The sequence below is a fragment of the Siphateles boraxobius genome, unplaced genomic scaffold (genome assembly GCF_051911475.1).
Source record: "Siphateles boraxobius isolate OS27281-9 unplaced genomic scaffold, OSU_SipBor_1 11, whole genome shotgun sequence".
NCBI classification, from domain to species: domain Eukaryota; kingdom Metazoa; phylum Chordata; class Actinopteri; order Cypriniformes; family Leuciscidae; genus Siphateles; species Siphateles boraxobius.
In genome coordinates, this window is record NW_027508711.1 from 7,756,250 (window position 1) to 7,769,029 (window position 12,780).

General features: G+C 38.1%; 1 protein-coding gene across 1 annotated transcript; it reads right to left on the reverse strand.

Annotated features, from left to right (window-relative positions):
- Nucleotides 1-10,410: 10,410 nt before the first annotated feature.
- On the reverse strand, nt 10,411-11,352 carry LOC143756966 (olfactory receptor 8G17-like). The gene is made up of 2 exons (XM_077247870.1): nt 11,007-11,352; nt 10,411-10,877 (listed from the first exon to the last, which is right to left on the reverse strand). The coding sequence occupies exons 1-2, from the start codon at nt 11,350-11,352 to the stop codon at nt 10,411-10,413; spliced, it is 813 nt and encodes a 270-aa protein (XP_077103985.1).
- Between the last annotated feature and the right edge of the window lie 1,428 nt (nt 11,353-12,780).

Here is a 12,780-nt window from a genome sequence, read left to right on the forward strand (position 1 = left end):
GGCAAACTATTAATCAATTAATAAAGAAAGACTCTAAATCACGTAGTAAATGTTTAGAATTAAATTTTGAAGGGAGAATAGTTGATAAACCTGGTGAAATTACTGATATATTTAATAATTATTTTGTTGACTCAGTTCAGAATTTGACTGATAAATATGGAATCAAACATAAAGAATTAAATTCTGTTAATTCAGTAAAACCTGCATTGTATCTAACTACAGTTTCAGAGAATACTATTCAGAATATTATAAAGTATTTAAAATTTTCAAATGCCAAAGATATAGATGGTTTGGATTGTAATTTTTTTAAAACCAATAGTGACATTTTTTTAGCATCAATCACTTATCTTGTGAATTTATCAATAAGGCAATCTAGTTTCCCAAATTGTTGGAAAACTGGATTAGTTACTCCAGTTTTCAAGGCAGGTGATCCGAGTAATGTAGTAAATTATAGGCCGATCTCAATTCTGTCTGTAGTGTCTAAAATATTAGAAAAAGTAGTAACGGAGCAAATTGTATATTTTTTAAATGTTCAAAATAATTTATTATGCCCTATGCAATTTGGTTTCCGTAAACAGCATTCCACGGAAACAGCTGTATGTTATTTCATTGAGCAAGTAAGGTCGAAATTAGATAAGGGTGGGGTTGTGGGTGCTGTATTCCTTGATCTAAAAAGGGCATTCGATACGTTAAATCATAATATTTTATTGTCTAAATTGTTAAATATGAATTTTTCGGTTGAAACAATGAAATGGATCGAATCTTATCTTACATCAAGGAAACAGTGTACCCGGATTGAAATGTATGTATCGTCTTCGAGAGATCGTTTTACAGGGGTACCTCAGGGGTCTGTATTAGGGCCCCTACTTTTTAGTTTGTATTTGAATGATTTACCTGAGGTTTGTCCGGATGTAAATATCCAAATGTACGCAGATGACACTGTGATTGCTGTGCATGGTAAAACTAATGAACAAGTAGCACAAAAATTAGGTGTCGCAATGTCTAAAATTTCAGACTGGCTTACTCAGTGTTGTCTAACATTAAATGTTAAGAAAACTGCCTGTATGTATTTTAAAATTAAAAGGAAGGAGGAGAACCTTCCAGATATATTATTTTGTGGTCAAAACTTACAAATTGTGTCAGATTTTAAATATCTTGGAGTCATCTTAGACAGGCATTTAACATTTGAAAAGCATATTAAAAAAATAGTCTGCGCAGTGACACCTCAACTCAGAAATTTTAGATTTATACGGGGTCAACTTTCATTGGAAGCGGCAGGAATTTATCTGCATTCTTTGATTTTTTCTCATTTTTCTTATTGTATCACTTCATGGTCACAATCAGGAAAATCTACTCTTAAGCCTTTATATATGTTTAGGGTATGGACCAATCAGACACATACTAATTATTCATTATATACAAAGGTTTATGAAACTCCTCACACAGCCCAAATGAACAAACACAAGGGCAGAAACAGTGCCATGTTACAGGGCATGATAAGGAGATTTTACGACCTCCGAGGAATGTGGCCACATACTCAAGAGAGAGACTATGAAACAGAAACCCTCTTTAAAACAGACTTTGCTGCATTAATCATAGACTAACTGATCTGTTAATGAACATGCATAAAACTGTGAAAGAAACAGTGTAAATGGTTTACTGTCTCGTGTATTATTAGCTATATATTATGGTATGTATCCTGGTATACAACCAACTAACGATCAATGTAACCTCACCTGTATCATGCCTCCTACCTAATTAATCCTCATTTAATGACTCACACTTTGATGTACATCACCTTCTTCTAGAATGCAGTGTGGATGTGTTATAGCTACCTGAGCATTAATGAAGGTATAATCATGCTAGGGACAAAGATCCATAAATCAACTAAGAGCCACTTTCCCTCTCAGACATGTCACCTTTCTGATTGGTCGAGTTCAACCCTTAGGGGAGGATCTTTTCCAGGCCTTATTAGAGACAGTCCACATGTGACCTCCCTCTCTTAGTTCTTTCATCCAGCCGCAACACTGTTCTGGTGTTACTGGGGAACCCCCTCCCCCTCCACGGGGGCCCCAGGGCCCAGCAGGCCTCGATTCCAACCAGATATGGGCTCAGGCAGGAGAGAGATGACTCTCTCACAAAGAACCAAGGACAATCTCAAGAGTTTTGGAACAAAGACTCCAACCAACAACGACTCCAATAACCCATCCTTCCGACTTCATCACTTCTCCTGGTTGCTCGGCGTGGCCTCAACAGAGTCCCAGGCCTTGACCAAACCAGTCATGCGTTCCTGGAGAAAGAGAACGCTCAACCAACTTCCACTTGACACTGCCGGAACCATCAACGACTTCAATTTTCAACAACTTCAAGAATTGTTCCCATTACAAATGCAAGTATTCAATTCAACGAAATGTGAAAATGAAATTCTGATGGTTCTTCTCATAGACCCTCTTCCGGTTTCCAATTTCATCCTATCACTAACCTATTTATGTATTCATGTGTGTATGTTGTTTAGTTTATTTATATTCATATAAATATCTATATTTAGTTAATAAAACTTGTACATAATATGTATTTGGTTCTGTTTTGTTTGCAATACAAGTCACTTTACGATCACGGTCTTTGCTACTGGCTCAAAGTACTGTACAGGCGAAGAAATAATTATTCTTCGGTGGCCATGGAAGATACCCTTTTCTTAGAATAAATTAATAATCAAAAGAGTTCGTTGGAATAACTGATTAATTGATTGTAATATTAATTCAGCCACATCAAGTTAATCCAATTAACTGACCCAAATATTTATAATATATAAAGACAAACACGAGCTTCATTAAGAGGTGATTGTGAAGCACATTTTAGAGTAACTGAGTTTGGTCGATCAGCTTTTTCAGTAAGAGCTGTTAATAACTGGAATAATTTACCAATTAATATTAGAAAGTGTCATACTTTTGCACAGTTCAAGCTGCATTTGAAAATGTGGTTAAAGGGGAGTCAGGTCTGTAACAATTGAATACTCTTATGTTTTGTCAAAGTTTTACAATTTTGGGGGAATGATTTTGTAATATTGTGTGTCGTTTTGTAGGATGTATATTTTGAGGTATAATTGGTATTAATTAAGATTGTGATTTTAATGTTAAGTGGTGGATAATATTTTGTATATTTCCCATTTGTGAGGGGATTTTATTGTATGTAATGTGATTTGGTACTTTCCTGCCCAGGGGCTGCAGATGAAATTTAGTTTTGTAGCTAATTCTGGGGCAGTTCTTTACTGTCCATTGTCCCTGATAAATAAAATAAAAATAAAAATAAATTGACACCCCTAATCTGTAGTGAGGTGTGCTATTTTAGTGTGCGACATCTTTCCGATCACCAGGAAGAGGTTACGCAATTTAACGCAAAGGTCCTAAAGATGGTGGCCACACCAAAAAAGTCACATGACTGAAACCCATGAATAGAATCGGTCCAAAAGAACCCTCTGGCTCTTTATCATGAGGCTTGGAGAGAGTGATCTTCGCATCCGTGGGTCCTAGCGACTGTAACCAAGGGTTACAGGCTTTAGTTCGCTGTAAAACCCACTCCTTTCAACGGGGTCATAGCATCTGTTGCAATTGTGGATTCAGCTTGAGTGTTGGAAGCAGAAATATCCTCCCTCTTATAGAACAGGGCTATAAGATGAGTTCTGATGGGGGAGTCTCAGAAGAGCTATTACTCCCGTTATTTTTTAATTCCTAAGAAAGAAAGGGGTTTGCGCCCGATAATGGACCTACGTGCTCTAAACAAACGAGATACTCACAGTTGCGGCTTTTGGGCAATTGGTTTGCCACGGTCAATCTCAAGCATGCTTACTTCAATACAAGCATCTATTCTGCACACAGGCGATATCTCAGGTTTTCCTTTCAGAGTGAAGTGTACAAAATTGTTTCTCTTCCAATCAGCCTAGCTCCATGCGTGTTCAGCAGGTGCATAAAGGCAGCTTTACAAGGGGCTCAGAATATATGCTTATCTGGGTGATTATCTGATATGCACTGACTCGTGGTCGAGCGTGGAACGGGACACAGAAATACTCACGTCTCATCTCACAAATCTAGGATTCAGAATCAACTACGCCAAAAGCCAGCTGATTCCATCTCAGGAGATAGAGTATCTGGGTTAGTTTACTTGTCACGGTTGCAGGTCTGTGGATTATTCCTTGTCTTTTGTGCTAGTGTGTGTGTACTGTCACCTGTGTTGATAGGCAACCCATGATCACTGATTAGCGATCGGCTTCAGCTGAAGCTCATCAGCCACACTATATATTGTGTCTGTGTTGGTTCATTCTTTTGTTTGTTTGTTCAATGTTTTTATGCTCACAGCCTGTTCTTTGTTCAGTGTATCCTGTACTCCAGTTCCTGCTCTTTTGTGGATTATACCAGTTGTTGTTGCATTATTCTCTCTGGACTTCTGCCTTGGATTCCTTCATCCTTTGCCGATTGTAGTCCCTGCACTGCCGAGGATTTCCATCGCCACCCATGACATTCATAATCATAATGGTTTTATGTTTATCCATTAATAAACTGTTTGTGCACTTGCAACTGAATCTTGAGTCATTTATCCTGACATACACATGGTTTTACTATTCTTTTGTAGTGTGATATTGGTGGTGTACTAAAATAAACATTGTCACGCATGTATCTTACTACTTCTCACTGCTGATTTCTGATGGTTTAGAGGACAATTACTCTGAGTCGCCCCGTGACATTTCAAAGAATAGTACAACGGCAAGTGTGGCAAGTATAAATGCCTCGTTCGTTTGGGGAGGTGCGCGCGCAGGCAGTGGAGGTGAAAAGTTTAAGCAAGGCTTAAGTCACAATACTGTAAAACTCGACGTACATTCACATCACATGTTAATGCAGTGGTAGAGTTACACTCACAGGACACTGCACTTATTCGCAATCACAAAAGTTCATTATTTGCTCGTACTTTAAAGCTTTGCTGGGTAAACATTTCATTGGCCTTCTGTTCGTTCTGAAAATAGGGGAGGGTCATTTCTTTTTATTCTTTGTTGAGGGGAGGGTCAACCAACGTTTTTTAGTCAAGGGGGAGGGTCACCGAACTTTTGTATTCATGAAAACAGCAGCATTTCAAAGTGGCTTGTTTGGTGCATAATTGTCCATGCAGCTCTCTCAGTCTCGGCCCCCCATTGCTAGCAGATGGGGCTGACCCAACAAAAATCAGATAAAGTCCAGTTTGGCGCTGTTTGACAGTGCGCGCGCTTCGGGCGTACATGCTGAGAAAAAGTGCATCATGTCAGAACAGAAGGCCAATGAAATGTTTACCCGGTAAAGGAAAGGTAAACAATTAAAGTATGAGCAAATAATGTACTTTTGTGATTGCGAATAAGTGCAGTGTCCTGTAATTGTAACTTTACCGCTGCATTAACATGTGATGTGAATGTACGTCTAGTACATTCTTAAGTCTTAAGTCTTAAGTCTTGTTTATACTTTTGCCTTGCTCTGCAGCGCCTGGCTCCGCAGCGCAAGCCCCCGCTGCATGCACGCGCACCTCCCGGCTTTTATACTGGACACTCGCCGTTGTACTATTCTTTTAAACGACAGGAGGCGACTCGGAGTAATTGCCCTCTAAACCGCCATGAATCAGCGGTGAGAAGTAGTAAGGTATACAGATGAATGTTTTTTTTAGTACACTTCACCAAAACCACACTACAAAAGAATTGTGTAAAGCAGTAAACCTTGAGATTATTAGGCTACTTGCTACAATAGAACAAAAATGAATCTGAGAACATAGCCTATACAACAAAATTAACGATAGCTTACATATTTTCTAATGTCACTATACATTTTCTTTTAGTTTCGAGAACATTTTTTATAAAAGGGCTTATGTCTGCTATTGTAGGCTCATTTTGTAAATTAAAGCAACTACTAGATGCACAAACTGGATGCCGGTGTGATGAAGACGTATATGCTCGGCCAGATTCGGCTCAAAGTCGTGCATCTTTGGATGCGGAGCTGCGCGCGCAATTACAAAATTTGCAGTGCACACCCCCAAGCGAAATGGGCCCTTGCATACCTTCGCACTTGTGCGGACACGGCGAGTATAAACCAAGCTTGAAGCCCAATAACTGCAGCTGATAGAAAGTGCGCTGTAGCACGATACTAGCTACCATATTTCTTCAAAAGCAGATCATGGAGACATTAAATCATCTACAATAAAAAATCGTGAAATCGCATAAGCACAAGTATAAAACAACTGTTATCATGAAAACAAACACAAGTAACGGAGTTTACAAAACTGCATCGCACGCGTGCTACAGTGGTACATTTATTCATCGCACAGACTAGTCTTTTCGTAGATATATGTCGCACTGAACAGCCCTGTACAGGACCCTTTTTAATGAAGGTTTGGTGTAGGTCTACTAGGCATCGAGATATCTGAACATCTTTGCCAAGCGTAGAAGTACAGAAGTAATCAATAAATTAACGGGGAGGTGTCATGCCTTTTTTCACAATCATTTTGGAGGGTCATAGAAAAATGTATTGCTGGCGAAGGGAAGTTCAAGTCTATTTTGACTATAGATCTCAAAACTCCTCCGGTAGCCCCTTAAATAAAAAACTAACAGTCTCTAACTGACATTAACAAATTAATGAATGCTGTAAAAAGTAGAGATGCACCTATATCAATTTTGTTGGCCAATTCCTGCTGATACACTTTTTTGCTGATTCCGATTTTATTTCTAAGAACTACATTTGACAGCATATACAAACAAACAAAAATCTACTTTTCTAAAGCTAATTTCTATTTTCATAAAAAACACAAGTAAAAATCAGTGATAAATAAATGTAATAGAATAGAGAAATATGAAATGGGTCTAATAGTAGGTTAATATTGTAGTATGAAATACTACAAAAATGAAAGTAATCAAATGTAAAATAACACTGGATAGTCTTCATTGTAAAATTTAAATACAGATTAAAGTTAATAAGTTATTAACTACAAAAAGTTACAAAAGCTATTCAGTCAAGAGCAGAGAGTTATTTTCTTCATTTTATGCACGGATCCAATTTACTGTTACACAACATGCGTTATCTTTCTCAACTATTTATGTTTCAAAATTGACTGTGTTTAACTGAATACTTGCCAAGACGGGCATTTTGACAATTTTGTGTATCTGATCATTTAAGGATCATTTTCTGTACTTGTGACTAACAAGCTGTTTGAGAGGTGGCTTTATGTGTGCAGCACTTAGATCAGTGGTGCACAAGCTTTTAGTGTAAGCTCGAAGCTTGCAGGAATTAGAACAATTATGCACAATACAAGCACTATTTAACTGGAGCACATGAGACGAGCAATTGAGAGGAGACGGGGGTCAGTCCAGTGACAGTCCGGGCCGAGTTTGCAGAAAATCAGCTGATTCCGGTCCCTGGCTGGTTGATCGGTGCATCTCTACTAAAAGTATATTACTAATTGTTAGTTCAAGTTAGTTAATGCATTAACTACTGTTAACAAATGAGACCTCATTTTAAAGTGTTACCGTGTTTTCTTGGTAGACTGGAGTAAAAGATTGCCAAAGCCTACGTATTTATGTATTTGCACGTAAAATAAAGTCTGTGCCACTGAGATAAGCAGTGGACATAACAACTGAAGGCCTGAACTGGGCAAAGCAAAATGAGCTTCTCTTGATCCTAGGGTTGCCACCTATGTCAGATAAAAAACCTGGACATATCGATGACCCGACTGACCGCTTGGCTTACAAGTGAAAATGTCCATTAGACATTAGACCCACAAGACAAAATTGGCCTTTGTGCAGTAAGATTGTAGCCTGGATGCCAGGCCGAACCCCACCCACAAAATTTTTAGGTCGGGAAGTTTGGCCTGGACTCGATCCGTTGAGGAGCTATTATGCCCGAACAAAAATTGTTCGGACCAATCAAATTGTCAGGGCGGGCTTTATTCGATGATGGACAGATGAGCAACCGTAGACAATCATATCTATGTGAGCAGAGCAACGGTAACGTAACCATCCACGTCATCAGAGCGCTTGGGTTGAATTCATGGCTGCCGTTGGAGAATTGAGTTGTGCATATTCCGCTATTGCGTGTGTTATAGAAGATAGACAGCGCATTAATTTCAGAAGAGGAACAGAGAACCGCGATCAAGGCATTTGTCGATGGGAAATATGTTTTTGCCGTCCTTCCTACGGGATTCGGAAAAAGTTTGATCCATCAACTTTTATCTATCTCTCAACATATGTCACTTACTCCGTTGCTCTGATTGGTTCTAGGTCTATCCAATTGAGTGCAGAGACCTTTTATTTCCTGGTTTGGTTGACACACGGCCCATAATCACAGCCCAATGGAGCAGTATGAGTATGATGACGTCAGGCTAGTAAGATTGTGCATAGTCCAGAATATTTTAAACATCTCAAGTATTCTCATAAGAGGAAACTTATCTTACTTAACTTATCTTATTTTATCTGATTGCTTAAATACTGGTGCTTGTGCTTGCTTTTGCTCCCTCTTTGCTAAAGAAATAAGTAGAGGGATGACATTAGATTTGCATTTACCATACCTTAGCCACATCTATAGCCACTTTTATTAAGTATGTCTCAATCAGACATTGGAATAAAAAAAATCATACATAAATAGGCTTTAGCTTACCTGGTCTTCCATCTATATTTGGCATTTCCCTTTGCTGCAGCTATCAGTGGTTTCTGTTCTTCAATTAATGTCTTGAATTCAGCACATTTGAAATTCAATCTAACCTGAAGCTCAGACTTCACCATTGCAACTGACAGTCTGTTCCCTATCAGTCGGTCACACTCACGTACGTTGTGACCGACGAATAGGAATCTCGCTAGAGAGGCCAATCTACTTTGAGTGAAACTAAACAAGCCAATGCACATTGGCGTGCAATCATTTGCATCAGCTGCTCAGCCTCGCAGTGCGGGTTTATAATGAGCAGAAGGTGCGATTTCTCTTCAGTTTTTTGCTGAGGAGCCAAGCCTGATTCCAAAGAAAGCCCCGGCAGGAAGCAGCAGATGTGGCGACGGGACGCACGTCTCCGTTCCCTCCTTCAGGGAATGAGGGTTACCATATGTAACCGAAATGTTCCCTATCAGTTGGTCACTCTCTACATATGTCGTGACTACGTATGTACTACGTCAAACGTGAGTGACTGAAAGGGAACGTCTCGGTTACGTATGTAACCCTTGTTCCCTGAAGGAGGGAACAGAGACGTAGGCCCGTCGCAACTATTGCTGGACCACCGCTGACTCCGGGCTCCGCTCGGCTCCACGGCGAAAAATAACTGGTGAGTGCATCAACTTCCGTATTTAAACCCGCGCCACGGGGCGGAGTGTGAGATGCAGATCTCGCACGTGTGAGATGGCTCGTTCTAACAGTACTCGAAGATGACAGGCTCCCTAAGCGTGATCCCAATCAGTCAACACGTTGACTACGTCTTCGTTCCCTCCCTCAGGGAACGAGGGTTACATACGTAATCGAGACATTCCGCAACATTCCCGGGTGGGGATTGGGTAAGAAGCTCACTGGAAACCGGTGCGGCCTGAAACACCAGAGGTGCTGAGGTTGGGATACAGGCATCCCGGTACAACTCCTAGGCTTTACCAACCAAGGAGGATGTAGTTTTGCATGGCTTTGTGGGTAGCATTGGAGCTTTCAACCCTGGGCATCACACCATACCCGTGTTCATTAAAAGAGTAATTTGACAACAAGGGTCCAGAAACACAAGCAGAAAAGCTTGGTCCAGAATCTCGACACCTCATTGTCAGAAACGAAGGCAGAGTCCGACAAAGAGCACACACGAACACTAGGCAGTGTTAATTTAACATAGGCATTTAGCTGTGTACTGTTACATATATCTTACCTGTTTCATTCACGTATTACTGACAAATAAGAGTCACATTCAGTTTATTAAAGCAGTTACAAAAATCATACCTATTTCATTTATGTATGACTGACAAATATGAATCACATTCAGATTATTAGTTTGTTTAAAACTTTGTTAAAACTATGTTATCCAAATGGATGGAAATTTTATATGCAATTCAAATACATAAATCTTAAATTTAGACATAATTGTTTTTTTTGATTTTATATATATATATAAATATATAAAAGCAGATAATTGTTTTGCATACATAAATGTAATGTCTGCAAATAAATATAATGTCTGCTAATAATTTCTGTACTTGAAAGTTAAAATCATTTGAAATGAAAATGGTTTACATCAGTCATTGTATGAAAATTGTATGACAATAATTTCAGAATAGTCGCAGAATAGTCTGATGGAGAAATGTCTAAACCAGTGTTATTGACCATACTGTATACTGTATTTTGTTTATGATAAAAAGAAACAATAAATTATGAAGAAAATATTTTTTTATATTTTTCTTTATAAAGAAATAACTTCTTTTCTCCACCAAAGTTTAGCTATTTTTTGCCTTATTTCTTTGGTTTGTAAACCGTATACTAAGGGATTTAATCCTGGCGGTAAAATGTGGAACATTATACTAGTTAGTTTCCTGCTGTCAGAGTATTCAGGAAAACGGTGGAGAAATGTCATGATAGCTCCAGAAAAAAACATGACTAAATAAACAGCTAAATGAGTGCTGCATGTTTTTATGGCTTTGCTGTTGAGTGCTTTGTTTTTGCTACTTTTGCATACAACAGCAATCTTGACATATGTTATAAATATAGATACTGCTGAAAAGCAGAGTACAGCCACAGTATAAACAATTCCATAAATATTATTTATGACCACACTTTCACAGGACAGTTTAAACAGCGAGGCATTATCACAGAAAGGGTTTTCAATTTTAGATCTACAGTGAGACAGTCGTACAGTGAGACCTAACATAATTGTCACCAAAAGAATGGCCAGGCCCCAAGCAAATGCTGATAGTTTAATTACCATCTTATTGGTCATTATAGCTGAATATCTAAGTGGATTACATATAGCCACATATCTGTCAAAGGCCATGATTATCAGCACATAGTGGCATGCTGCTATAAATACATGCACAAAATATGCTTGAGTAACACACTGCATATATGTGATATAGCGCTCTGAGGTTTCCTGTAAAATATCTTGCATTATGCGTGGCAAAATGACAGTGGTCCCTAGCATATCGTTCAGTGGCAAGTTACAAAAAAGAAAATGCATAGGATTATGAAGATTCTTTTCCATTGAGATCAAAACTATAAGTCCAAAGTTAGATGCCATTGTAAAGAAATAAGCCAAGAAGAGCAGGATGAAAACGGGATAGGAAGACTGAGGTGTAACTTTCAGTCCCTCAATGAGGAGAACGCTGTGTCTGAATGTCAGGTTGTCCATTTGCAGCTCTTCTCAAAAGCTAAGGAGAAAGAAACAACCAGATCTAGCATTTAATTAATAGCATTTCAACTTGAAGTACTTATAAAACAAATAAATAAATACAACATAGTAACCGACCAAATATCTCACAAAACTCCATATATCTCACAAAGTGTAAAGTCTGTAACAACTGCTAGCTGACAAATAAAACTATAATGTAACAGTATTTGGAAACGCTTCATTTTACAGTACAGTACTTACAGTATACTTACCTAGAAAGTAATGGGTAATATAAAGTAAGTACATGGGTTAAGGTTAGGTTTAGGGGTAGGTTCAGGGTTAGTACCTAGTTATTACCCACTTATTACACAGTTATTGTAATTACTATAATAAGTACATAGTATCTACATGGGAAACAGGACTGTAAAATGAAGCGGTACCCATTATTTTAGTGTCATTGTTACATACTGTATGTTACATGTAGTTACTATAGTAATAACTATAAATTATCTATAATTACATGCAACTAACCCTGAAACAAACCAAACCCTAATCCTAACCCTATAGTAAATACATGTAGTCACATAATTTTTATCAATATACATGTATAATTAAAAAACACCTTAAAATAAAGTGTAACCCAATATAGTTACCAATTGTCCAATTGATTTATTGCTACATTCATTGCATGGAACAGAATAGAAGCCAACTCTGTTATGTAATATAAGCATTAACTAGTCAAAACATATAACGTGTACTTCTCTAAAGAAAAAAAAACATTTGCGTTCACCTTTAAATATGTGGTTCAAAGGTGTTTCTATGATGCTGTAATCATCCCAAAGAGAATTCACTCACTTGGAACAATATCATCAGGGCAGTACTTAGGGGGCTGGGGGCCCCTGGGCTTAAGTTTATGTTTGGACCCTACCTATGCAACAAATAACCTCAACTAGAACATCATTATGGAGTAGCACAAAATACACAAAAATTAAAATATGTTCTTAGAACAATTAACATGTAAAATACCTGTAATAAAGTCCACTGAAAAGCGAGTACAGTTGAAGAACCCAAGTGCAGTTTATTAAAATAAACAAAATACAAAATAAACAAAGACTTGACTTGAAACATGGACTTGAAACAAAAAACAAAAACAAACATGACAATATCTAGCTTAAAGTTTAGAGATAATATTAAATTATCATTATAATACAATAAAATACAGCATGTGCTCTCTCAGTTGAGAAAATCAAAATCCTGAAATAACACTGAGCAATAAATTAACAGTATTTTATATTTATTGTCATGTTCTGTTCTGTTCTTGTCTGAGATTCATTGTTAGGGCTCGTTCGTTCACACAGAACGCGGCCAATGGAATGGGGGAAAACTGCATGAACTCGCAAGTACGATGTCAGGCACTGTAATTTGCTCTGGCACCCTTCCTGTTCGAAG

Excerpts from the sequence above, each read along its gene's own strand:
- LOC143756966 (XM_077247870.1), bottom strand. The coding sequence starts at position 11,352 with ATGGACAACCTGACATTCAGACACAGCGTTCTCCTCATTGAGGGACTG. Across the intron at positions 10,878-11,006 it reads AGCAGCATGCCACTATGTGC|TTATGTTAGGTCTCACTGTA; the intron begins TGATAATCATGG and ends TTTTGGTGACAA.